A 27,728-nucleotide genomic window follows, 5' to 3' on the forward strand; every position below is an offset into this window, starting at 1 on the left:
GCCATCTCTTTGACCATGTGCCCATCAGTGGAGACGAAATAGCCACTCCTCCCCCAGAATTCACCACAGCCATTAGGCTGTGTTCAGCAAAGAGGATAGGATTCCCAGTGAATCTTTCCCTGATCCATATATGACTGACTATAAATATGTCACGTCTTACCCAGGCTCACTAACGGCAACTCTAGTGGCTATGAGATCATGATATGTCATGCCTAGAAAACAGTATGTAACAGCTCTTTCCCCAGTCTTTTGCCCTGTATAGTCTTTGTCTCCTTTTTTTGGTTGTTCTTTTCATCTTAAAAATATTTTTATTAATTCTCTGAGAATTCCCAGATCCAATACCTCCCCATGTCCCTCTTCCAACATCATGACCCTCTCTCCATGCCCCTCCCCTGCCTCTCTCTCTCTGGCACAGGGTCTCACTGTCTTGAAATTCACTATGTAGATCAGGCTGGCTTCAAACTCACAGAGACCTGCCTGCCTCTGCCCCTCAAGTACTGAGATTAAAGGTGTGTGCCACCACACCAACTTTCTCCTCTCTTTTAAAGGACCAGTTGAGTCCAGTTTGTGCTTTCCATGTATTTCTGGGCTTGGAGCCATCTACTGGACTATTGTTGGACTGCCAGCAGTCACACCCTTAATAAGAACTGAATCTCCTTCCCCTAGAAACCACTAGCTGTTCACAGCTCCTCAGTTAGGAGTACCACGCTGATCTGTTGGCAGATTTATTCTTATGTTGGTCTTGGGCAGGCAACCATACCTGCTCTGAGTTCAGGAATGCACTGGTCTCATCATGTCCTGAAGACAGTGTTTTGATCTTATCTTCCCAAACCTCTGGGTCTTACAATCTTTCTGTCCCATCTTCAGGGATAGTCCCTAAGCTTGTGTATCTATGAGCATGAGATGTACCATTTGTTTCAATTACTCTTACATTTCTTTCTGACCCCTTGTCTTCAGTGTTCCCTGAGCTTAAAACAGGTAGTGTAAATGTTCTTTTTGTAAATTTTTCCAATTTTTTCCCCTTAGAATAGTGATGATTTCTGGCATTCTTGTATACATTTATATTAACTCCTGTAATTTTTTTTGGTAGTTCTGCAACTTTATTTGATGTTCAGCAGGCTAGTTCTCATCCACATTGGCCATCTGTAGATTTTTGAACGTGGTAATAGGCGCATAAGTTACCAATGTGTAGAACTTGTTTGGTGAATCCTCATCCTCATTACATTTTCTGGACAAATGTACTCGGATGGGATATGCAACATTCCTTATTCCCTTGGCCCAGACAGCTTTATTGAGTGTCAATGCACACATCTAGAGTCCCCATTTCCTTTATGGCAAATTTCTAAATTTCTTTGAGTGCCTGAGGAGCACACTTCTTGAAGCCCACTTCATGGGTGCACTTGTAAATGTTGATGGTGTATTCTCAGGTCACCACCTCTTTGGGTCACCACCTCTTTGATGGCAGTACAGCCCTTCTTCTCGCCACCCTTCTTTGCGGGAGTCATTCTACCGGGCCCAAGTTGGAAAGGAAGGGCGCAAGAGATTGTAGGAAGGGAAGTCAACTCCTGTAATCTTAATAATGATAAAGTACCCCCCACTTTGTAGCTGGGGAAATCGAAGCATAGATTATTTGATTGGGTTAACTGAAGCTCTAGGAGAAGAACCAGGCTGGGACCTAGACAGCCAGATTCTTAGCTTCTTAAGTGGTGTGTGTTGGCTCTGACTTCAGTGAGAAAAACAGGGACTGAGTGATGGCAGTTATGGCTGTGTTCCAGTGGAGTTTTGTATACACAGAGAGCAGCCTGGGTTGGACTCATAGGTCACAGTTTTACACCTCCCATCTTTCTTTCCCCGTGTCAGAACATTGAGTGGACATCACCATCTTCTTTAGAAAGGTTCATAAAGGAGAAACCACTGAAAAGGAAAGTTCAGTGGTTCTCACCCTCATTCTAATCTTGAGCTTCAGGAAAAACAACCATCTAAAGTTGGTCATTCTGCTAACTGAAACCTCAAGTGAACTTGGATTCCTAAAAGCAATCCATAGTCTCCTTCAGAGTGAAAGTTGGTGACAAGATATAATCTTAAAGAAATAAAAAAAAATCTATTCAATCTGGAGGAGGGTGTTTAGTGTTTACCTGGGGGCACACACACACACACACACATGCACATAAAATAAAATTTCAAGAATCTATAAGATCTTGCACACCATCTAAAAGGATAACAGGAAAGCCAATGGGTCAGTGTCTTGTGATTGCTTTTGATCTTTGAAGCTTGTGTGGAATTTTTGTTGTGTTACTGTGACAAACCAAAGAGAAGCAGGAAGAGGCTCTGGGGACTTGAGGCTTGACTGTGGTCAGCATTAGGAGGAGAGGCTGGCCCGAGGATGACCTAACCATGTAGTGACCATGTTTCCTAAGCAACCAAGGAAGTTAGAGGAAACACTGCTCTGAAAAATACAAAGTCTTCACAAAATGTTTGTATTGAGAAATTTATATCACAAAATGATGATAACAGTCGATACTATGAGCGTATCCTAGATCCTAACCAGAAACAAACTTGTATGTGAACAGATTATGGCCCCTTAGTTCTGGCTGGTCTGGAACCTTTTGTGTAGACAAGACTGGTCCTGAGCTCACGTGGATCTTCCAGCCTTTGCTTCATAAGTGCTGGGATTAAAGGTATGTACATAATGCCCAGCGGAAAGTCCCATTTTTATTAAAAAATAACTCCCTCCCCCATAACAATGCTCTAATTTGCATCTGTAGTGTTTCCAAGGCCCATGTATTCTAGGCTTGATCCCCAACTGGGCACTTGGGAGATGGTTGAATTTTCTCTCTTATTCATTCCATGAGGGAGAACAGTCTTTTCCACCAAGTTCTCCTGCCATTGAATACTGTTCTGCCACAGGCACCAACCAATGGGCCCAAGTGACCGTGGACGGAAGCTCCTGAGATCATGACACAAATTAAGCCCTTCCCCCTTTCACTTGATTTGTCTCAAATGTCTTGAATGAAAATCTGACTAACAGAAACAGTGAAAATATTGCTGAAAAGAATAAAACAAAAAAAAAAGTGGGTATTGGTACCACTCAGAAACATATGGTTGATGTGTTAATATTTTCATGTGCACATATATCCTCCCTTTCTGGATTGAATTTCTATATATATTTTTTGCATTCCTAAAGTGCTATCTGTGTTAGTTTGGGTTTCAATAGTGGGACTTGATTTCATTTGTGTTTCCTATTTGTTGCTTGAATATGTTTTGGGTAATGAATTCAGATGTGCACCATCATTCCTCAGGTGACAGAAGAGTTAGTAGATATTATGGTTGGAAAAGTTTCAATTTATATTATCAGGTTTGGATAGAGCATACTTAGAGTATCTAAATAGTCTAAGTAAAAAAATCTTTTATTTATTCTTTACTCACTGTTGTCAGATTATCTTTTGTTGAAATATTTTTTTTGTAGCATCTGGCAGTCCTCTCTCTCTTGAAGTCATCTTTGATGTTAGAAGATGCACCCATGAATGTTATAGTCCATGCACTGAGAAGCCTCCAGGATTACTTTCATGACTCTCTCATGTACATGATCACAGAAGGATATGATTCCCATGTATTTAATATGAACTGTCATTTTAAGAAAGGTCTCTTTTGGCTGGCAAGCCAAGAATCTGCAGAGAGCCTTACCAACCTAAGACAGAAGTGCATTGCTTATGATAATGCATATTCCATGATGAAGAAGGAAGGCTTTCTTGTCAAAACAACCTAAGACAGTCTCAGTCTGGTTTGTGCAATAAAAAGGGGGAGATGTAGAGAAATTTTGGGGTTGCCTGGAAGGAATCCAACATAGGCCAAGGCCAAGGAAATGGACTGCAGGCAGGAATCTGACATTGGGCTAGAACAAAGAAATAATTTCAGACAGGAATCTAAATCTTAGTCTAGAACAAAGAAGGAGGTGTCGGACATGAAAATGACTTTGGACTAGGACAGGGAAGTGTGCTCAGATACTTTGATTATCCCGAAAAGCCCTTAGAAACAGTGATCACAGAAGTGACCACAGGACTCTGTTTATTGCTGTGCAAGTTCTTTGTCTTCCTTGTTCCTTGACTATTTGCATCTATTGTATTGCTAGTTCCTCAACCTAGAACTGACCTTAATACTTTCATGTAATTTAAACAGTTTAAAGGCAAAAAAGGAGGAGGAGGAGTGGGATACGGGATTAATGGGTGGGGGAATGGGGAAGGGGGATGGCATCTGAAATGTAAATAAATAAAATATGGAATAAAAAAGTAAAATAAAAAAGAAAGGTCTGTTTTCTATCCCTAACTATCAGTGTCTCTGGACTCTGTTATCAGTAGATGCTAGCAGCTACTGATGACTGCAGCAACATCAGTATCACTATCAGCTCTTTTAGACACAGACCTAGGGGTCTGATGTGATAGTTACTAGAGAGATGACATTGCATTCGCTTTCATTGGTTTGGCAAAGGACCTAAGAAAGCCAACTTGTAAGTCTGAAAGATTTATTTGGTCTCATGGTTTCAAAGTAGCCCATAGTTACTTGGTTCTGTTGCTGTTGGGCCTGTGGAGAGGCAATTTATCACGGAACATGTGATATAAAAAAAAACTGCCCCTGTTAATACATCAAGGAGAGCAAAGAGAAAGTAAGAGGAGGGGCTGGAACACCAATATCTTTAAGGGCACACTTCCAGTCACCTAAATTCTACAGTGAGACCACACCCCCCAAAAGTTTCCATCATTCCAAAGTTATGCAGTGGCCTTCACGAATCCTTTGGATGGCATTTAAAATGCAAGACATAATTATTTACTGGCATCCAGCACATAAAAGATGGACAACTTTGACTTCTTTGAGGCTGAATGTATCACATATAATTGTCAGGTGAACCTGGATGCTAGACCATGGAACAGCCTGCGACGGATGGATCGCACGATAAGAATGTGTTTCGTTTAGTAAGAAATGATCAAATTGTATTCGAGAGTTCCTTTATCATTTTGTATTCCCACTAGAAGTGAGGGAGAACTAGCATTCTTCTCCATAGGTACTTCATCCGATGGCTTTGGGATGTGGGCCGTGGGAGCGGGTGCCTAGCAACTCTCCATTATTTCAGTCTGGGGCTCTCTAATGACACGAAAGCCCATCATCTTTCCGTAGGTTTACTTGTTACTTGTTTATCTTTGCTGGAAAAGTGTCTGTTCAGAACTCTCCACCGGTCCCCTCTCCCCCTGCTCCCTCTCCCCGACTGGATTGTTTCCCCTCTGTCCAGTTGTAAGTTTTCTTCCCATATTTTGGATTCCCCTGTGCATTTTTCGAATACTTTCTTTCAGTGTGTGGCTTGTCTTTGCATTCTCTTCACGTTATTTATATTTAACCATTTAACCTTCACATCATGGTTCAGTTATTTTTAAATACCCCAAGGCATCCAAGTTTACAACTGTAAAGAGGACTTGGAAGGATCCCGATGTTCCTGGTTGACCCCTGACCCCTTTTTGTGAAAGTCTGCCTCTGTAGAATGGATCGAATCATCAAGCTGAGACCCCAGCTCAACCTCAAAGCTCACCTTCTTAATGGGATCATCCCTGCTACGATCCAAGAGTCAGCCAGTGGCCTGTCCAAGTTGGCTGGGTCTAGCTGAGCTGACATTTTTGCTGACGAGAGTCATGCTATCTTTGCCAGTTCGCTGGAATAGACACAGACATGGATTGGGTCACCACGAAGACATTCCTGTCTTGTGAAGCAAGGCTGTTTGTATTTTAGGTTTGCCAGGACTAATGAATTAAAACATTTGGACGCTCGACAACTTGCCGTTTACCAATGCTTCTGACAGGAGGAGGGTTTTTCTTTTGCTCTTGCTTTTTCTAGAAACATGACAACATCCTGGCTGTTGGAGTGGCAAGGAAAGGAGAGAGGGGCTATGCGAGGAAGCGGAACAGGGAGGTCCCGTGGGATGGGACGCTAGGGTCCGGGGCAGAGCAGGTAGTGTGCAGCCTGGGCAGCTGTCTCTGCTCCTCAGAGTGTCGGTGTCTGCTATGCAGCAGGTGCAGACTGCTCTCTCGCTGAGTCTTGACTCCACAAACTCAACGACTGGCCAAGGCAGTGGCTGGCCCTGGATTACACAAGGGCAGACTCTCAACTAAGTGAGGTAAGGCAACAGGTGTGAACCTCGGCTAACTGCTCTGAGAACCGGCAACTTAACTAAGGCTCCGTTACAGTGGCCCGAGAAGGACCCAGCAGCCGTTTCCCCCAGGAGGTGCGATGGAAAGGCAAGTGTGGCTGCTGTGTGGAACTCAAAATCTACCGGATCTAGATGTTACCCTCTCAGAGGCAGACAGATATTTTCTGTTGTATTGCCCTTAGCTGTGTTGATCAATTTCTTTCCTCTAGCTTGAAACCAGAGCAGAGGTCTCTTTAGCAAACCCAAGAGGCAGCTTTCCGTCTCTCGTGCTTCATTTGTTGACACAGGAAAGTGGAAAGGGATGTACCTGAAGAGGAGTGATCTTTCCATCCCTAGAAATCACACTCAGGCGGACTGGGCGCTGTAGGATGCCCAGAGAGAGGCAAGACTTTCCCTTTCCGCTACAACTCTCAGAGCTTCTGTTTGGTTTGTTCAGTTTGAGACTGTCTGTGCTATTTCTTCAGAAACAGGTGGTTAAGAGAACACTGATACCAAGCAGAAGAAACTACACAGAAACATGCCAGGAGGTTGTTTGTTTGTTTACTTATTTATTTGTAATAACAAGAAGTCCCGTGTTAAGTCATAGTCGTTTCAGGATACCATCCTTTTGTAACATAAAGTTATGTGCTATGGTGTGGAGAATGTCCAGTGCTCAGAGCTATTAACTCTGAGGACTAACTTAGTGGGCTCAACAGAATTCTAAGTGGCTTGTAAGCATTTGCTGTGGTTTTTAGCTTTACTGGATGGCTAACGTAAGCTTGTTTTCTTTCAGTATGGTACCTAAGACAGTTTACAAAGTGTATGCCTTGGACTGGCCCACATAAGTAATTGTAAAAACAAACCCCAGTGCTCTGGATACTATTTTTAGACACAGAAAAGCTATGGGAAAAAAGAGAGAGAGAGAGAAAAAAAAAACCTGACCATGAGAAAATATTCTGCTACTGCGGTTCCCAGGATCCTGTCAAGGATGGCTAAAGATCTTGTTTATATTTTGCCATTTTTGGAGACATTTTCCTCAAAATATCATGCAGGGTTTTTTGAGTTTCTGCCTACACGAGATGAAGAGGAGAGAGTTAAGGAGAGGCGTGATCAAAAAAACAGAAATGCTAATATAGGATGTTTTCCATGCATTGTCTCTAAGTTTATTAACTAAATAATAATTTAATAAATAGGGCCAAACACTCATGGAATGCTTTGGGGTGTTTTGTTTAAGAGAGGGCTTCATGTAGCCCAAGCTGGCTTTGAACTCACAGTTTAGTACATATTGCCTTGGGTCAGCTGATCCTCTTGCTTCTACAAGTGCTGGTAATTCTAGCCCTGTGCCCTACATCTAAGTTTTGTTTTGGGTTGTACCCTGCTGTTAAGAGGTGAAGCCTTAGACACAAGTGTTTGATAGATCTCTAGGTCATCAGATAGTTAAGAATGTAGTTTTTATACTACAACTGTCAGGTGGTATAAAATGGTTTGGGCTTACTTTAAATGATTTTCATCTTTTACTACCTCCCAAACAAAAACATTATGTTTAATTTAGGCTTTGTGTGTGTGTGTGTGTGTGTGTGTGTGTGTGTGTGTGTGTGTGTGTGCATGGCTGTGCAGGTGTGCACATGTATGTGGAGGCCACAGGTCAACCTTTGGGGTTATTCCCAGTTTGGTCTTCCTTGTTCTTTGAGGCCTGGTCTTTCACTAGCACATGGGACTTGCTGCCAATTAGGCTAGGCTAGTTGTCCCAGGAGTCTCAGAGATCTGCTTGTCTGTGTCTTTTTATTGTTGAGGTCACACGTTTGTACCACCATGACCTCTGTCTTTTCCAGGAGAGTTGAACTCAGATCCTTCTGCATGCATGGCAAGCATTTTTACAATCTGAGATCTCTCCCAGGCCCCATAAGCCTGGAAAAGTAGTTTAGTCTGAAGCCATCTGACAGTCTATTAAGACTGTATCTTTTTTAAAAATAGTGTCCCCAATTAAAAATAATAGGCGACCCTCAAAACCAAAATTCAACTGATCAATGAAAATCAATATTGGAACTATGAGATAGGAATTTTTAAACTTTGTTTCATTCATTCTGGATGTCTATTACCGAAGTAATTTTTTTTGTAGAAGAGAGAAAAAAAATTAAAATGGCCCAGGTACATACTTACAATAAAAAAATAGAAACATGAATATAGGATGTTTTCCACAAATTATCTCTAAGTTTATTAACTAAATAATAATTTAATAAATAGAGTCAAACACTCATGGGATGCTTTTGACTGTTTTGTTTAAGAGAGGGCTTCATGTAGCCCAAGCTGGCTTTGAACTCACAATTTAGTACATATTACTTTGGATCAGCTGATCCTCTTGCTTCTACAAGTGCTGGTAATTCTAGCTGTGTGCCCTAGGGTGGGAAAAGGCAACTTACTAAATCTCCCTTCTTAATTTCCGAGGGTCTCTGGAAAGTTGGAGTACAATGCTAGGTAAACTGACATTGGCTATCTCTTGTTCTTGCAGCTGGAAGACCCAGGAGAAGGCCGGGCCTCAGGTGCCCACATGGTCAGCACAGCCAGGGTACCTGCAGATAAGCCAGTACGCATCGCATTTAGCCTCAATGATGCTCCAGGTACACTTGGCTTCAGGGGAGCGGGCTGCCTCCTACACTTGGAAAATTTTCAACCACAGAGAATGTTGAAAGCTGCATGCTTGCATGACCTGATGAGAAGGCATGTGATACCCCAACACACACTGTTAGGTATTCCAGAAGTGCTTCTAGAAGTTTCTTCCCCCTTACGACCACCACTAGTTTGGTTGTTGTAACTCCTCCCCCCTCATTTCCCCATTCTACCTTTCCTTCAGGATAAGATTCACAGAGCTACAACTTCTAAGGATAGCAGACGATGTCATTGTTAAAATGGCCCAAGGAAATGCTTATTACGAGCTGGCAGTTGGTTAGAAAATATAAAAATATCACTGTCCCCATTCCAGCCACAGGAGTGCGAGGCTGGTGTCTTACTGGTGTTCCCACACTTCCAGCTAAACAAACAGACTTCACCAGGAATGATGAATGGGGCAGGTGAGGAGGGGCCTCTAGAAATAGTAAGGTCTGAGGTGAGCCTGCCATATTTAGAGCCTTTTGTCATAGCTCCCCTCGGTGACCTCTTAACACGAATATGGAATTGCACCACCCTTGATCAAGGGGCCCAAGTAGTGGGAGGTCACCGTGACTATGAAAAGGAAGGTCTGCTAGTCAAGTACCGGCAGTGGCCGCTGCTCAGTCTAATGGCGCCTGTTAAAATTACCTGCTCGCGCGTTACCATTTAAACCTCAGGTCTTTTGAGAACGGAGCCTCATTTTCTCTGCTATTCTCTCACTCGCTCTCCCTGTAGAGTCCACACAGGAATGATGTTTTAAAAATTAAAGCTTCAGGGCTGGGTTGATAGCTTAGCCAGTAAAGTGCTGGCCACGTAAACGCAAGGATCCTAACTCAGTTCCCTAGAAGCCTCAGGCAAACTGGGCGTGTTGGTGCGCACTTGTAAATCCAGTATTGGGGAGTAGAAGCAGAAGGATCCTCGGACTCTCTGTCCCTGCCTACCCCGTGGGTCCCAGGATAGTAAGAGACCTTGTCTCAAAGAACAAGGTGGGTGGCACTTGAATAGTGCCACCAAGGTTGTCTTCTGGTCTCTACATGCACACACACACACACACACACACACACACACACACACACACACACACGATTAATGTGTGAAAAGTGGCAGAATCATTCCAAAAGAATGTAAAGTAAGGAATTTGGCTCTAGAAATTCTGGTATGACACACCCACATGCTACATGCTGTGTGATTATATAGTTGTTCGTCTACCCAGAAGTCTCCCAGACCAGACGGTGGTCACAGTGCAGAATGTACTGGAGCATGGAGAGGTGAAACCTTGACTCTTTATTATATATTTTTTGACACTAATCCCATGATCCCTTTTAATATACTGGGTCTCCCACTCTAGGATTATTCTGTAAGACACTGGTGAGGAGAAACATCTGCACTAGGAAGACCCACACCAACATAGAAACAAACACTGTCATTCTGATTCTCTTTGCAGTAGGAACTTATTTATGCTCTGTGCTAGTCGTTTAAATGACCATATAACGTAGGCACGAACATTCCACACCTACAGGGTGGAATTCTGAGGCCAGAGACCACATTGTCAGGTAAACAATGGAATTATGATCCAACCCCCCAGGTCCTTAGAAGTCCAAATCCCTTCATTATGTCTTGTTACTTCCCTAAAAAGTACAAGAAAACTCCTTTCAGGTTTTAGGACACTTCATAGCTCCAAAATGTCAAGAAATGGCCTGGATGCAACAAGTAGACCTCAAGACACACACACACAAGTTCATAATCCAAGAAGTAAGAAGAAGTAAGAAGATGTCTTCTTATACTCCTGTCCCATAGGCACAGGACATGTCCCATTATAATAAACAGTGTTACAAAGAAATTTTCAGTCTATAAAGCTTGGTTTACTTGGTTTACTCAATTATTACAAAATTATTATTATTATTATGTGTGTTTCTTAACAGATGTGTTTAAAACAGGCTACACTGGAAGTAATCCTTACCCCCCTACTTCCACAAAAGGATGCATAGGAAGTCTTATAAAGAATCTACCATGATGAACTATTTTAGCTTTAAGATCGATGTGTCTCAGTTTGTCCAGGAAGGTTGTCTGCCTATAGAATCTAAGGCAGTGGGTAGTTCTCATTGTTTCTCAATCTAGCCCGAGTTTATCCCTTGACAGCATCCATCAAGAACACATGCTTAGAAAAACAAAAGCCGAGGACCTGAACTTGTGAGGAAGATGGGTTGGGGCACTAGAGGGACCAGAGGGAAGTAATGGGGGGTGGATATGCTCTAAATACCCTGTGTAGATGTGTAAATTTATCAAAGCATAAATAAACATGTTAAGAACAATGAACATATGTATAAAGGCCCCATATATAATATATCTATATATACATATATATGTATCTGTCTGTCTGTCTGTCTGTCTGTCTGTCTCTATCTATCTATCATCTATCTATCTATCTATCTATCTATCTATCTATCCATTCATCTATCCATTCATCTATCTATCTATCTATCTATCTATCTATCTATCTATCTATCTATCTATCTATCTGTCTATCTTGATCTTACAGACTTGCTACTTTTCTATGAGGACAAAGGAAGTCCTTACATGTTTATACACAGTAAATGTGCAACATTTCAAGGACGGGTCAGAACCGAGGACTTGGAAATTTTCCATGCACACAAAGTTGTTAGTTCACTAAAAGATGCTTTGCAGCTATTCGGGACACTCCCTCAGAATTCTTGAATAAGGAGTGTGCGGGGCGTTCCACAGGCACACAGAGTAACATTTGCCATCACACAAGCTGTACATGCCTTTCGAATTCCAGGGTGTCCATCCTGTGGACCATATATTTAGGAAGAAAAAAAAAGAACAAAGGGAAATATTCTACACTTTCATAGCAAGTGGGTAAAGAAACACGACCTTTGGAGGTGTTATTAATTCCACACTGTTAGATATACTATGGATGAATATGCAGAGTGAAAAGGAAAGAAAGGCATCTTGTGAATGCTGATATATTTGTTTCTCTTTTTGTGGATCATTTATTCTTTGGCAATTTTATACATGTATAAAATTTATCTTGATAATATCTACTTATTTCTATTATTTTGTGTATTTACATGTGTATGTGCTAACCTGAGACTAAAAGTAGACAAGTTGTCCCCCTAATTATGGTAACTGATTGGGGAGTATTAAGACAAATATAAATGACTAGGGCACATGTGCCCCATGGACATTCCACACTGCCTCTTGATGGCAAGATATACTTCACAGTGTATAGCTGCCTGCTGTTGTTTGAGGATAAGAAATCCAGTGAGTGACTACCACTATCGTCTCTCTCAGAAGCTGACGTTTCTTATCTCCTATGCCTCCAGTATTTTAACAAGGCTATTACAATGTACTTGGGGTGGGGTGAAGACATGATGCACACAGTGAAGAAAGACACAAAACCACACACACACACACACACACACACACACACACACACACCCTTAAAAGTCTGATATTTGCTCATTATTCCATGTTATCTAGAGAAACTGGCAAAGCCCTTGAAAGGAGCTGCCAATAAAACTGGGCTGAGAGGTAGATTAAGGAAAAGAAAAGTGTCAGCTCTAGGTATAAAGTATGTATGTGAGAAATATATCTTTTAGCAACTTCTCTTCCTATTGCTTCCAAACAGAAATTGTGAGCAAAACCTAAGAGCCAGGAAGAGTGTGGTATGTTCAGAAAACACTAAACCGTGGTCTGTTCTCCCAGATGCTGATATAACAAAAGGGTGGAAATTTGGTGGAAGAGTCTAGACTGTAGAGAGAAGAGAGAATGGAAGAGGTGCTCTGTACCAACACGAAGTGATGTGAGTCTGGCTTAGGATGAAATAATGGAGTTTGAAAAAGATTTTGAAGGAAGGATTGGAACAACTGGGTGACAGTTTGGCTTTTGAGAGTGAAGCCTGGTGATTGTTCATTGATAGAAAATGAAGAACAGACCTTCTGAATCTCTGTGGACCTCAGGCGGCTTCCATATAAGGCAGGCTTTGAAGAGAAATATATGGAGTCCTATAAGGTACAGTCATCTTTTCCAGACCTCTGTCCTTCATAATTGGTACTCAGGTAATTGTAATTCCTGGAGGCAGCTGTGCCTGCCTTCAATACTGTATCAGTGAGTGTAACTAATGCTTCAGCTCCCCACGGGTCTCATGTGAGCTCTGCCCACCCAGGAGCTCTCTGGATTCCTGAATGTAACACACACACACACACACACACACACACACACACACACACACACACACACACTACATACACACCAGTTAATTTTGATATGCGGTGACTAGCTTAATAGTTGGGCACTCCTAAACCTTCCCCTGCTAGCAAACACTCCCCTCCAGAACTCCTGAGTTAACATCTTTTAAAATCTATATTTCATCTCTGCTACCCCCAGGTCCAATCGGAGAAGTGGCCCATGGCCACTTACCCTGATTCACACATGTCAGCAGGCCTTTGGGTCCAATCTTTTTTCTTTCCTCTCATGGAGATTTCTGCCTGCTTTTTCTTTCCCAGTTCCTAGCCCCCCACAAATCTGAAGGTCCTGCCTCAGTCTACCTGCCCAGCCATTGGATGTTGGGATCTTTATTTCCCAATCAAAATCAATTGTGGGCAGGGAACTGCAGTGTCTTACAAGCAATCGTGGGAATACCCATGTAATTTGGGAATCCATTAAATTAAGTCCCCAACACAGGTGCTAAATATTATTTCCAAATCAGGAATTCCCAAATGTTAACTTCCTAAACAAGGTCTTTCACTGAATTAGCTTCCACAATAATAAGTATGCTGAGAAGAAGTAAGAACCCCCTACTTTGAATTATGATGAAGCACAGGCTTCATTCTAGTGGGAGAGAATTTAGAATTGGACAGATGTTAGGATTCCTTTTAACTACCCGAGAATTTTCTTTACCTTCAACTGGGTTACAAGGGTGGCATATGCTCATATAAATACAGACTTTGTATTCATTCCCTCCACTCCACTCTCACTCCAAGGATACTAAGCTAGCATCAGCCTAGGTTAGAAGCTGTTAACATTTTATTTTAAAAAATTAAGTTGTTGGAATTTTCACATTGGGGCACAACCTGTGTGGTTACACAGGATTTAGTCTAAAAATCCAGACGCTGTTCTATCAGAGTCGTTAATGTGTTTTATTTTTATCTAAAAAAAAAAAATCCACGTGTTCTGTGTGACAGTGGGAATTCTGTACAGTAGCTGAAGCAGCTTCAAGTGCGTGTGCTTGAACAGCACAGTGGCCTTTCTGTCCCAGTGCACATGGCTATCAGACATGTCTTAGGTGACGTGTCCCTTGCCACTCTCTCCTATCAACTTTTCCTACTTTGAGTATTATCTCTCCGTCTCTCTCCAGGGCCTAGGTGTTTCTAGTACTCTCTTCTCTCTAGACTTTTAATCTTTTTTTTTTTTTCTCCAGGAAGATGCTCAGAAGTCTTACTATGTCTAACCATAAGCGAATGCAAGGATTACTTTTTAATCCCTAGTCTGATCTGTGGTCCGATCGATTTACCTATCTATTTAGTAGAAAGTAAAAGTTAAAGTCCTACTAGAATTCTGGATGCCTGACAGACCCAGCAAGAAAAGGAGCACCATGCGGCCATTTTCAACTTCAGAGATGCACAACACATTTATGAAATCAATGATACAACAATACTACAGCCTTTCGGCGTTCATTATTAATAGTAAAAATTCTTTCTGGGATGCAGTCAGTTTTCTTTATTTTGTTTAGAATCTGTTGCTTAAGTTTTCAAAGAAAGGCTATACAGGAAGTAAATGTTTATGGAGTACGTGGACATTTATAATTGTGTTATCCCACTTCGGTTTCATACTACTAATAACCCCGCAGGAAGATGTCGTAACCATTTCTGCAAATGTTTCCCTAAGGGAACTAAATAGCCTGCTTCAAATAAGTGATTAGTAAACAGGACGGCTTCAAAGCCAGGTCCTGGGTATTTGTGTACCAGCCAGAGGTAAGGCTCAGTCAGTGAGAGGAACTCATGAGCCGGTGCATGGTGGTGCAGACCTATGGAACTCAAGGGACAGAAGCAGGAGGATTCCCACTAGTTCCAGGAAAGCTTACACTGTATAATAAAGACCATAACTTTTTTTTTTTTAAACTTGAATGTTCCTGACAGCAAATAGCATCCTAGTAGTCAGTGGGAGAACGAGAGGTTATTTCTAGTATGCTGTTAGAGATAAAGGGAAAATTTATTTGGTGGGGTGTTGAGCAGGAAGTGTCCTTTTCCGGAGGTTTCTGAGGTTCTTGATTCCAGACCCCACCCTCCAACATCAAATTCTGCAGATGCTCAAGCCCTCTCTATAAAATGGCATGATGTTTGCATGGCCTGTGCACACCCTCCTGTGTCTAGTATCTAGATAACTTAACCGAATACAGAATGAAGGCTGTGTAAATATCTGCCACCTTGTGCTATTTCAGAAATAACAAGGAAAGCAGCTGATGCATGCCACTGCAGACATAATTACATTCATCCAACATTTTCAGTCTATGACTGGCTGAACGTACAGGTGTAGAGGGCCAGCTGTGTCTGACATGCTGTGCTCGATGCCTTTGGAAGACAGAGTACCAATGAGCCGAGTAAGTTAAAACGTTCTGAGAGAGAAAGGATGAGTGATGGAACCAGCAAGATGACAGCGGCAATAACAGGGTGTTGAAGAGTACTCCTAAAAAAAAAAAAAACAAAATTTGCTGTAAGCTGCAGCAAGTCCTTCTCTGCAGAGAAAGAGCACTAACATATTCACGAGAGGTGGCACCAATCAAAGCCATGGGTGTTTGTTAATGATACAGAACCATCGGTGAATGCCTGTCCTACTGGCTTTCTCTCCTCACCGCATTAATATTCCAAGCCTATCCACCTCTGGCTGCACGTTAGCTCCAAGGTTATAGGCATGAGTCACACTGCGTAGCCCTTTACCTGGGTTCTGGATATCAAACTTAGACCCTTGGGTCTGCATAGCAAGTGCTGTACCAACTGTGCCATCTCCCCAGCTTACAAAACACAGTTATTCAGAGGATAACTGTTGCGTTTTGTATGGCAGAGTGGAATGGGCTTGGGAGTGTCTGCTAAATGTGGCTGCTCTTCTTCTGGGCTCCCCGTACCAAAACCCAAGGTCTTTATAAGCATGGATTTAGTGCCTGCCATTCTACCTACCCGTTATATCTATGATGGAAACAGTATCTTTGGACCCCAAAGTCCAGCAGAAATGTTGCCCAAGGAAGAGACTGTTTAGGATAGCAATTCTCAAATGTTGTTTTGTTAGAACTGTTTGACAGAGTTTCCTTCTTTCTCACTTGAAACAAAAAGCAGGTGTAACCATGGAGTTTTAGATCATGTGGCTTTAAGGTACAAAGCAGAAATCATGCGATATAATGTCTGCCTTTTCATTTTAAGTTTCATCTAATTTTTTATTCTAAAACACTCTCTCTGATGCACAGGGAAACTGAGAATGTGCGGTAATTGTTTCTGAATCCTGTTCATAGACTAAGATAAAACTTGCATACAATCTAAGGTATGATTTCCACTATTCCAAAATTTGTTCTGGTTTGTGAAATGCAACTCTGGAAAATGATTGGCTGGAAGGTGAACAGCACATTGGGAAAATGATTGGCTGGAAGGTGAGCCCTGGGCCGGGAGATACCTCATCTCACAAGGCCATCCGTTAGTCATGGCATTTTAGAGAGCTCCTTCTGCTTCTTATAACTTGGTCCTTATTCTGCTCTCAATGGCCTGGGCTAAATGCTCACCCATCTCCTCTCATTCAGCATCCTGTCGTGACTCAGATGGAACAAGTAATTCCTAGATACCAGTGAGAGGTTAGCTTCCAGCCTTGGTGAATCTTGTCAATCTGTTTCATGGAAAAAACATAGACAAGATGGTTTAAAGAAGTCTGAAAACACAATGCCCTTAAAAACCAACCAACATCGGCTCTATAGATGCTGAAAGGAACCCATCATAAAATGTGCTGTGCACATGGAACATCCATGTGGCTGAAATACCAACAGGAAACTTTTATCTTAAGGACCACTGTGGCTTATTCACACCACAGCTGCCAAACAGGTAGTGAACATCTGTTTATTAATGTTTTTCCCTCTCCTTTCTAACTCTTTCCTTTGTGTATTTTATCCTTGCCTCAGTGGTTAAGAGCACTGTCTCCTCTTCCAGAGGACCTGGGTTCAATTCTTAGTATCCACACGCTGGTTCACAGCCATCTATAATGCCTGTCTCAGGGGAATCAGATGGCCTCTTCTGGCTTCTGTGGGCATCATACATGTATATGGTACAGAAACAGACATGCAGGTAAAATATCCATACACGAAATAGGCAAAAGTGTCTAAAATCTTTTTAAATAAAAAAGCAATTCCTTAGGATGCATTTTAGTTGGTCTTTCTGTTAGGTTGTGCTGGAGATAACCCCAGGCTCTTATGCGTGTTAGATGAGTCTTATACCACTGGGATTTAGCCCTGCCTTTGTCTGGTCTATGAAGCTCACAGAGCATTCATTTTATTTTCTCAACATATTAAAGCCCAGGATAAAGTGATTTTTCCACTTCAGCATGGAGTCTGAGTCCTTACCGTGCCCATGATAGACAGTAAATATCTGGCAGTTAAATCATAATAAAAATGCAGTTATTCTTGTCCCATTATAAATGTATCTAGTAACTGCTTCTATTAGGAAAAAAATTAACAAATATGCCTAGGGATTTCTTGGTATAGCTACTGTACAGTTTGCTGTGTGCTTCTGAATTGTCATAATAAACTTGACCACTCTCAGGGGCTCTGATCCATTACGATGGTGGAAGTGTTACAAAGATTTGGCCAAATGTTTGTGGAGCAGCTGTCTAGTGGCCTGCCTGAGTCATTTTCCTTCTTCCCTCTCGGCACAATCCTGTGATTCATCATTCTGCTTTTAGAATATTTGCCTATTTTAAAAACCAGTCAAAGAAGGCAGCCACTGTTTAAAAGTAAACACCCCTCACACCAACACGGGGTAGCTTTGTAAGCAGTTTCTCAAACGCTGAAATTTCTGGCAGGCACGGCTGCCAACTAAAGCAGATGGCACGGAGCGGGAGATGCCGGTTGGCTTTCAGAGCTGGTAGACTCCTCGCATCTGTCTTCGGTTTTCTTGTTTCCGCTGCTATTTCCTGCTCGGGTTAATCCAGCTTGATCCACTCTGAAACAAAAGTCTTGTGCTTTCTGCTTGTCTGTAAAACATCCATTATGTCCATTAGACTTTCCTTTTAGTCAAAGTGGTCCAATCGCAAGCCTTCATTTATCCGCAAATCATAGTCCCATGTGTCTCAGCGTGGCATATATAAAAGCATTGATCCACATTGCTTCATTCGTTCTGGGTTGTAGCAGGCGTTTGCTGTTCACAGTATGGAGCAGCTAACAGATAACTACCCTTCACTTGTCTTAAAATGAAGCAAGGAGTGTGTTCACACGGTGGGCAGGATGGCTTAAAAGTCAGGAAGCCCTGAGCTTCATTCTAGATAGCTCCTAAAATCCTATCATGCCCTGTCAGTGTTTGTACTTCACGGAAGTGGTTTCTCCTTCCAAGTGCCTCCTCATCTGTGGTCATCAGGGTTAGGATGCCGAAGCAGAATGTGTTTCTATTTTCTGTGCCAAATCGTTCTGGTGTTAGCCCCGATGAACTCAAATGACTGCAATGTCTAGGCTTTTGAAACTGTACTGAAGTAAACTAAGTGGACTGAAGACCCAAATCAATCTTATAAACTTTATAATGGAAGGTATCTCTGCAATGTGTCAGTAGCGATAATTTCACCAGTCTCTTTACCAACGATGCTGCGGGTCGAGGAAGCCACAGTAGCTGACTAGAATTTGCTGTTACTCTGATGGGAAGGGAACATCACAGGCTTTCACCTTCCGTGAAGCCTGTGTTTAGGATTATTAGTGAACCATAGGCATCCACTGACCAGCACAACGGCAGTTACAAAACGAGTTTCATTTTGATGATATATTGCCATTATTTTAGGCCACTTTTAAGTGGGAATGTTATCCCAAGGCTCTTGACCAAAATATACCAACTGCTACTGAGTGACCAGATCCTTGAGGTGTTTGGTCCGTGTTTAAATCATCTCTTTGGCGTTTGTTTTATGTCACCAAAGAGCATCTCTCAGAATCCACAAATGCCCTGAGTTATTTACTACTTTATTTTGGACCATGCTCTCAGGGAGTTGGGAGTTGCCCTTGCATATTTGTGACTTCTGTATCTGGATTCAACCAAGAGTAGGAAACACTGGAGTGTACTGAACCGGTACGGATTCCTTTTTGTTGTTTTTCTTAACCTACACAGTGCAATTATTGCCATGACAACCACATTGTGTTGTTAGGGTTACCTAGGGATGAAAGTATGTGTGAGGAGACATCTAAGTTATATGTAAGTGCTCCATTTCAGATGAAGGATTTGAGTTGAGCATTCTCAGATTTTTATCCATGAGGGGTCATGGAACTTAATCTCCATGGATACTAATCATGACTGTTCTTCCCTTTGTTGTGTGTGACATGCATAATTAAAGATGAATATCAATTAGTTTTATCAGTGAGTTTGATTATGCTAGTGAGAACATAAAAACTAATGTATTTCCTTGCTTTGTTATGTCTTGAAATGGCTTTGGTTTTGTGAGGTGTGTGTGTGTGTGTGTGTGTGTGTGTGTGTGTGTGTGTTGTATTCTCTGGCATGTACTGGGGGAAGGAATGAATAACTGATGTCCCTGTGGAGTCAAAGATCTCTAGAGAGACAGATCCTGTTACCAAGGCATCAAGGCTGGTATAGCAAGCCCGTTCTTGAAGAAATTTAGGGGTAACTTGAGTATCTGAGACAACATTTCTGCCAGGTTTCCTCACAGACTTTCAAGAATATTTGAAGGGGTAAGAGCTGCCTACAGTTAACCAAGCTGCTTGTGTCAGTAGTATGGGCTCACAGTCCTTTGGAACTGCGGCTGTGGAGTCTGCCCAGGTTGGCAGTGTTGCCTGACTCTATAAGGAGAGATTCTGTGTTTGGGCTGCTGGCTGTTGCCCATAGTAATCCAGACCGAGTTCTGGAGAGGTGCTTGTAAATGCGGTTTATGACAGGATAAAGGGCAAAATTATCCCAGTGAAGAAGCTACTGTTGTTCACACATATCCTTCTGCCCCGTTGACGTTGTTCTGCCTACCCCATTAGCACCTTGTTAAAGCACTTTTATGCAGATCAGATTTTTTGGTCTGGCCTAATGTGACAGTATAAAGTAGCCCTTTTCAACTGGAGAGTTATTAGAGTGGACATTTGATCACACACACACACACACACACACACACACACACACACACACACGCACTCTTACTGAAAAGCTTTGTTCGTGTGCCTCCACGCACACATAAAAGGATGGCTGGCTCTCATGAGACACAGCATGGTGAGTAACCGCTGTATTTTTGTCTTTTAGATGATACACCATCTGAAGATGCCCTTCCTTTGGTCTTCCCAGAGCTAGAGCAGCAGCTCCAGGTAAGGATTCTGCTAAGGCATTGCCTGCTTCCCTGCCGTGCTGCAAATATGGTGAGCCAGGAAATGGCTAAGTAGGGAAATACGAACGGATACACAGGGTGGGTGTCTTTTAAGTCCTAAGCATTTGCATTTTTTAGACCTCCAAGGTCAGACAGAAGCAGTTATGAAATGCCTGTGGTTATCCAGCTGTGACACCTGGACTCCAAATGCTCAGTCAAGTAGCTGTAGCTGAGAATGTGATCCCACTTTTCCTTACTACGATGTCTCCAGGCCATTGGACTTCTGCTTCATTTAGTATTAAACCCTGCAGAGAAAAACTGTCATATTTCCAAGGCTTTGGAATAATTTTTTTTCCTGCCAACTGCCTCTTTCCCTGTTTTCTGACAACTTCTAGGGCAATAGTTCTTAACTTGTGGGCTGTGACCTCTTTGTGGCTCACATATCAGATCTCTTGCATATCAGATGGTTACATTACAGTTTACAACAATAACAACGTTATCAAGTAGCAATGAAATAATTTCATGGTTGGAGGGTACAATAACATGAGGGACTGTATTAAAGGGTCACAGCATTAGGAAGGCCAAGAACCACTGTTTGTGGAACATAGCAAGTGGGGGTTAAGACCTTCAGAAAATTGTTGGTTCTACCTACGAGAAAATATTTGGCACATATCACTTCTAGATGACCTGTGGAAAGATATTCCAGCTGAACACATCAGAATTTTTTTTAAAGATGCTAATTTACCTTTAATTTTTTAGATGGTATATTCTGGCTTTAGGCAAGGAGGTTTTAAGTGTTGATTTTGTGTGTATGGGGTTTCTGCCTACACGTCTCTCTGTACCACTTTTGAGTCTGGTATTATCAGATCCCTTGGAACAGCAGTTACAGATGGTTGTGAGAAGCCACTCGGTTGCGGGTCATTGAACCTGGGTCCTTGAAGAGCAGCCAGTTCTCTTGGCTGCAGGTGTAGCACCCCAGAACCAGCGCAGGAGGTTGTTCAACAGGTCAGGATCATGTATGTAGGTTTGAGTAAAGAATGCCTAGCAGGTAGGAGAGTGCAATGATTAACACACAGCCATCATGAGGTGGTGCTGTGATCCTGAAGATGTCCTCTCCAGCTGCTTCTGTGTGCTCCACCCCCCCAGCCCCATGTGGCTTGTCAGCCTGGATCTCCAGCTGCTGATACCTAATCACACTTCCCTTACTCCCATACTGGACCAGCATCCTTTCTTTCTGTTTTGCTCACATCACACATAACAGTCCTTGAGTACAGCCTTCCGGGGGTTGTCTATATATGTACTACCTAAGTGGAGCAGGGACTGGGAAAGGACCATGATCCCCTATCTGATGCTGTCTCCTCTAAGCTATTTTATTATCATGGAAATAAGATGAAAACAGGGTTCAACATGTTCTGAAGATAAATCAGGAAGTCAATTCAAGTTTTTGTTCCCCCATGAAATTATAAATAATGAATTCTGTCTGTCTGTCTGTCTGTCTGTCTGTCTGTCTCTCTCTCTCTCTCTCTCTCTCTCTCTCTCTCTCTGTGTGTGTGTGTGTGTGTATGTCAGAAAAAAATCATTTTTTTCTCCTAATTGGAATATCAATTATCTTTCTTAGCTTATGGCTCTGTCTGTAGAGGAGTCAGCATTATCCAGATATCCAGGTGATTATCCAGATATCCAGATGATTATCCAGATATCCAGATGATTATCCGGATAATTTCCTGTTAGAGTCCCTTTAAATCTTATAACTTCAATTACAGTTTATAACTCTATTTCAAACATATTCGAAATTAAGTCTACTTAATTATTCCACTTCAATGAGAGATTTTCACTTTTATTGATCCTTAATGAGGTCGGCCCCATGGTTTGAGTTTTCTCCTTCAGTGTGGTCATGACATTACCGCTTCCTGAACAGAGAAGATGTTGCTAGCTGCACAGCAGGACATGCTCAAGTCAATTTGTGTTTCTGGGGTGAGAGATGAGACTGAGTTTGTTATTAACACTTACCAGTTGACTAGACTTTCGTCTAGGAATGCCTCTGTCTAGAGCTATCCTCCAGGACGTGAGCACCAAAAAAAAAAAAAAAAAAAAAAAAAAAAATCAAACAGACAAACAAAACCCCCAAACACAAGGCAGTGAGGGAGCACATTCCTGTTCCCATCTTTGGCACAGCACACACATTTAAGCCATGCTACATCAGAGAGTCCTGTACTAAAAACAAGGAAACTGCTTTATGGACAAAAGGAACCATGTTTACCTGGATCAAGCCTTCCTTACAGTGAGATGTGAGCTCTTCTATTCTGTAATGGTCTCAGTGTCATGATCCATTATGGGAAACTATATGACAATTAGAAAGAAGAACACTGTGGGAGTCTACCCAGGAGACTTACATCATACCAGCTCTTACTACCCTGGAAATGAGCTCCTCCCCCACCCCCTTGCACACTGGCTCCATAGTAGGCAAGGCCATTTCCCTACATGTGATCTCCTTAGGTTCTTGCAAAAACTATAGATGCTAACTGTTCCGTCTCTACTTTGTACATGAGTGATCTGAGGTCAAAGTTTTGTCTAAATCAATTCGCTGATCTCTTTCTCTTACTACTTGTGGAACACACGGGGGCCGTTTAAATTAGTTTGATAAATTGAGACTTGTTTTGCTTCAAGGTTGGCAAGGTTACCAGTGACGTGGTTCTCAGATGCCCTTGTAAAACTCGTTGGGACTTTCTGATATCCTCGCACATTCCTTGGTGATTTATAGAGCGTAGCTATAAAATATCTATTTGGTGGATACTCCATCACCAATTTGACCCCTGAGATTTTTTCTGTTGCTGCAAGCCAAGAATGTGGACATGTTTGAACATGCAATTCATGGTGCTTCTATTTTCACAGAAGCCAAAAAAAGCCTTGGGCAAGAATAGCTATGACAAACCTTTCATTTGATGTCTCTATTAACGCAAGGCTCTGGGTCAGAGACCTTGGGGTGAGGTAGAGTGACGTGAACATTGCTCTATTTGTTCATTTCTAGGTCTTCAGCCTCTGCACAAGGCAGGTGGCAGGTTAATTTTACATTTCTTTCTTGGGACGAAGTTTCCAAATCCCTTGTGGGCATGAGGAGCAATATTTGGTACGTTAGGTTTAGATTATTTAATTAGGGAAAAGGAAGCTGCTATCTGATGTCCACCACTTTAAGAGCAAATGAAACATTACTACTTTTCTTTAAAGACAAGAGGTTTTCTTCTGGTTGGAAAGGTGTTGACAAACCTCTGTCTTTTCTCTGTTCAGAAAGACAACCAACTTCTTTCCAGGTCTAGTGCAAAGCCAAATCCATGTTACAGCCTGAGGTGAAGAGTTATGTTTTAGTCCTTGAGGCTTGACTCAAAGCTTGCCTTCTCTAAGCCTCATCCTCTTCAGCCGATAGCTGTCTCACACTGGGGTAAGGGGAGGAATGAAGTCTGCTAATGAGGAAACCTAACAAAGTATGTGGAAAAAAATGTGCTCGATCAATGCAAATAGTCTTCCTTGGTGAAATTCTTGCTTGAACAAAATATTTAACACTAAGAGATTTATTTCTAAGCCTGTAAAGCGAAAAGCAAAGTGTCACGCCTGGAGATTCTGAGGTACACACAGAGGTTTGGATACTCTGTCCATCAAGCCGAGGCACTTGGAGAACGATGATTGCTTAAAAGAAAATAATAAATTGAGCAATAGCTTCAAAGCCTTCTAAAGCCCTCTCATCTGACGGGAGATGACAGTGACAGGTGTCTCTGTGGTACACACTGAACTTGCCTTTTCTCAGACAGAGTCCTGTCAGTCCCGAATCTGATGTCACTTCTACAAATAGACAATTTCACAGTTTCCCCTGAGTATCATAATGTATCGTTATCCGGGCAGCCTCTCCAGAAATTTCTTTTAGTGCTTGCCTCAGTATGTCGTTTGGCATCTGGGACATGACATCTTCAATACCTTCCTGGAACTGTGGTCAGAAAAGGCTGAGGGGTGCTCAAAATGGCCAACATTTCTCTCTTGTCCACACACTGCTAAAAGTGTCTTGGTGGCCATTCAGAAAAAAAAAAAAAAAAATATATATATATATATATATATATATATATATATATATATTACACACACGCACACATACATACACACATATGTATATATAAAATTTTGAATGGCCACTAATATATAACATATTATAATATATATTACATATATAAAATATAATATATACAATATATACAGAGAAGGGGGAGATTGAGAGATTTTGGAACTTTGCAAAAGTAATATTTATTTGAGTGCTCTATCTGCATGTACAGCTGCCTGCCAGAAGAGGGCGTCAGGCTGCACTGTAGATGGTTGTGAGCCATCATATGGTTGCTGGGAATTGAACTCAGGCCCTCTGGAAGGACAGCCCGTGCTCTTAACCACTGAGCCATCTCTCTAGCCCTGCAAAGATATTTTTTAAAAGTCCAGTCAGTGGTTGTTAGGATATACACAACAGCACAGTCAGGAACAACTGTGGGAAGAGTCTGAGGATTCTTGAATTCTATTGCTCTTTTATAGTTTCTGGAGCAACAGGAAAAAAAAAAAAAAAAAAAACGTGTTTTACTCCAATCTGTATAATATGTAAGTTACACAGTGTAAACCCCAGCACTTACTGGCACTATACTGTATGCATTATAGAAGTGTCAGTTACTTTATATTGTCAAGTTCTTAAAGTCCTAAAATAGAAAAAATTGAATGGTCATAATTGAATGCACTCTAAATCTTCCTTTTGTCAATCTAGACTAGTTTTCTCCTCTTTGTTTTGGTAGACTGTGCTCGTTAATTTTGAGAGACATTAAAATGCAGTGTAACCTCTGTTCCCCTACCAAGTAGGCAATCCTGAGAATCAAGGAACAAATACAAACTCTTCTCAACCACTGTAGAATGTTTGCTTTCCTAAATATATCTTCTGTGTGGGAAGCTGGGGTAGGAGAATTTAATTCTTGTGTTTTTTGAAGTGGACAGGGCCAGTAGTTTCTGAAGTAGCCAAGCAGAAAAAGGAAATGCTTAAGCCGGCTTTGTTCCTTGCGGAGGGGTGCTTGGCAGCGGGCTTTCTCATGGGCTCCTTTCCAAAAGATGGGGGATACACTTCTGGAGGCTGTGAACCGGTGACTGAGATGGCGCGCTGTGGTTCAAGCCACATTCTTGGAACCGGAGCTTGCGGTTTGGTTTCTCTCTTACTTCACCGAGTTAAATTAGTCCTGGTGATTGGGCAGGAGACCAGAGGCTGTAACAGGCTCTCTCACTCTGTGGTGTAACTTAAAGCCTTCACAAGTTCTATCCTCTCAGGAAAGGGGGTGAAGAGGAAGTCACTGACCTCATCCAAGTCCCAGTCTGTGCCTTGGGAAACTGTATCTCAAAGTTGGCTTGAAGTGAAGCTGCAAGAACATCTTCATTTATTCCCTTTGAACTCCAGTGAGATACCTTCACTCATGGGACTGAAAAGCAGATTCTGTGAAAACACTAACTCTTGTGTTCTAGAATCTTGAACAATTGCTTTTGGTGTTGGGGGTAGGGGATGGACTACCAGAGACTGAACCCAGGGCGAATGCTTGGTTAGGACTCCGGTGAGGGCTCAGTCTCTTTGGAGTCTGCCCTACTCCTTTGAAGAGAGTGTGGACTAAAGGCATCAAAGTGTAGGAAGTGCAGCCTGAGGAGAGGATAACAAGGGAGGTGTCTCCTGATGTCGGGGAAGGGTGGGGGGACACAAACATGATGCTGATTTACTGCTCCCTCACGACCAGCATGGGACATCAGTGGAAAATCTCTCTAATAGAAATTAGACCCCGGAAAGAAAACATCTTAGATGGGCTGGGGAAGCAGGAAAAACCACCTTTGCATCAACATGTACTATGGTTTACAATAAATACAGCGTGCCATCTTAGACACTTCCGAGGGCACAGTTCAGCTGCTTAACTAATCACATGCCCTTTGTAGTATGACCATGTTGCTTATGTAAAAAGTGTCCTTCCAAATAGCTGGTATTAATTATACATCAATAGGATTCATTTTGGCATTTCCATCTGTGTACATAATGTGCTCTGATTGTATTCACCCCTCCTGGCCTTCCCCACCCCCAGAGGGTTTCTTCCTCTTCTAAAATACAGTATTTTATTTATTGAAGTCTCTTCAATGAAGAGCTGCCAGTTAGCCAGACACACTGGTGTACATCTGTAATTCCAGCTGCGGGGGGTGTGGGGTGGGAGGGTTGTCACTTGAGGAGATAGATTTGAGTGTCACCTGGACTACACAGTGAATTCAATGAAAGTTCGTGCAACTTGGCAAGATCCTGTCCCAAACTAAAACTGTAAAAGGCCTAGAGATGTCACTCGGTGGTAGCATGCTAAGGTGCAGATAAAAACAGAGGTAAAGAGGCTGAAGCGATGACTCACCACTTAAGAACAACGGGAGGCGCTCTTCTAGAGGATGAGGGCTCTATTCCTGTCATCCAAGAGGAACAGTCGGTAGTTCTGGTTCTAGAGGGTCTGACCCCTTCTGGTTTCTGAGGGCACTGCGTGCATGTGGTGCACAAATACACACAAAAAAGAAACACCCATACCCATAAAATTACAAAACAAAAGCGCAAAGTCACAGGGAAAATCCCACTTATTGAAAAAAGCTGTAAGGTGGCAAGCAAGGGGCAGAGGAGGGAGGACCCTCCCACCTCACCTGGAGGAAGTGTGCCTGGGATTCTCAGTTTCCCTTTTAAACCACAGCAGAAAGGATGCTCCCACCGTGACCAGTGGGTAGCAACTTTATTCTCCTAGAGTTGCAGAGCCTTTGTGCAGGACGAATTCCTTTGACGAATTCCTTTGACTATGACATTAAACAGCCACCGAATTCACAGTCCAGGTACTTGCAGGTGGCGAGTGATGTGCTGAATTCCGCTTGAATCGAGTGTGGTTTATGCGCTGTTTACTAGGATCGGATGAAATGTGTGATCTTATGGCTGCCAGTAGGCAAATCCTTTGACAGGGCACCGATGATTTAAGAGATTGGCTCTGGAGCGCGGGGTATGTCGCCTTCATTCCACCGACTGTTAAGCTTGGTGACTTGCCAGCGTAACAGGTGAAAATTGGTGAGTGGGTTGAGATTTCTGGGACACAGGCTGGAGGAGCCAGGAGTTCCGAATTCCTTTGGCAAGGGCTTCGTCTCCCGGGGTGAATTATATTGTCACACTACTGTGCCCTAGTTTCCCATTTTTTTTTTTTTTCTGTATTGCAAAGGATCATGGTTGCAGCCTGCTGGGTTGACGTTGTAAATGTGCTCACAGGGATCCAGAGAAAGATGCCCTGTAAAGTGATTATCGTTAGACTCTATGTGA

General features: G+C 42.3%; 1 protein-coding gene and 1 pseudogene across 1 annotated transcript in view; one reads left to right on the plus strand and one right to left on the minus strand.

The window, feature by feature from the left end:
- Positions 1-1,119: 1,119 nt before the first annotated feature.
- Positions 1,120-1,529, minus strand: LOC117717818 (large ribosomal subunit protein eL31 pseudogene; annotated as a pseudogene).
- A 4,181-nt stretch (positions 1,530-5,710) lies between these two features.
- Positions 5,711-27,728, plus strand: part of Map3k7cl (MAP3K7 C-terminal like) — a 35,530-nt gene continuing 13,512 nt past the window's right edge. Inside the window, exons 1-3 of the mRNA XM_034515232.2 lie at positions 5,711-6,157; positions 8,679-8,787; positions 20,299-20,360. Coding sequence (XP_034371123.1) covers positions 8,718-8,787; positions 20,299-20,360 — 132 coding nt within the window. The 5' untranslated portion in view covers positions 5,711-6,157; positions 8,679-8,717. The remainder of the gene's footprint in view (positions 6,158-8,678; positions 8,788-20,298; positions 20,361-27,728) is intronic.

The sequence above is a fragment of the Arvicanthis niloticus genome, chromosome 12, assembly GCF_011762505.2.
Source record: "Arvicanthis niloticus isolate mArvNil1 chromosome 12, mArvNil1.pat.X, whole genome shotgun sequence".
In the NCBI taxonomy this organism is placed as follows: domain Eukaryota; kingdom Metazoa; phylum Chordata; class Mammalia; order Rodentia; family Muridae; genus Arvicanthis; species Arvicanthis niloticus.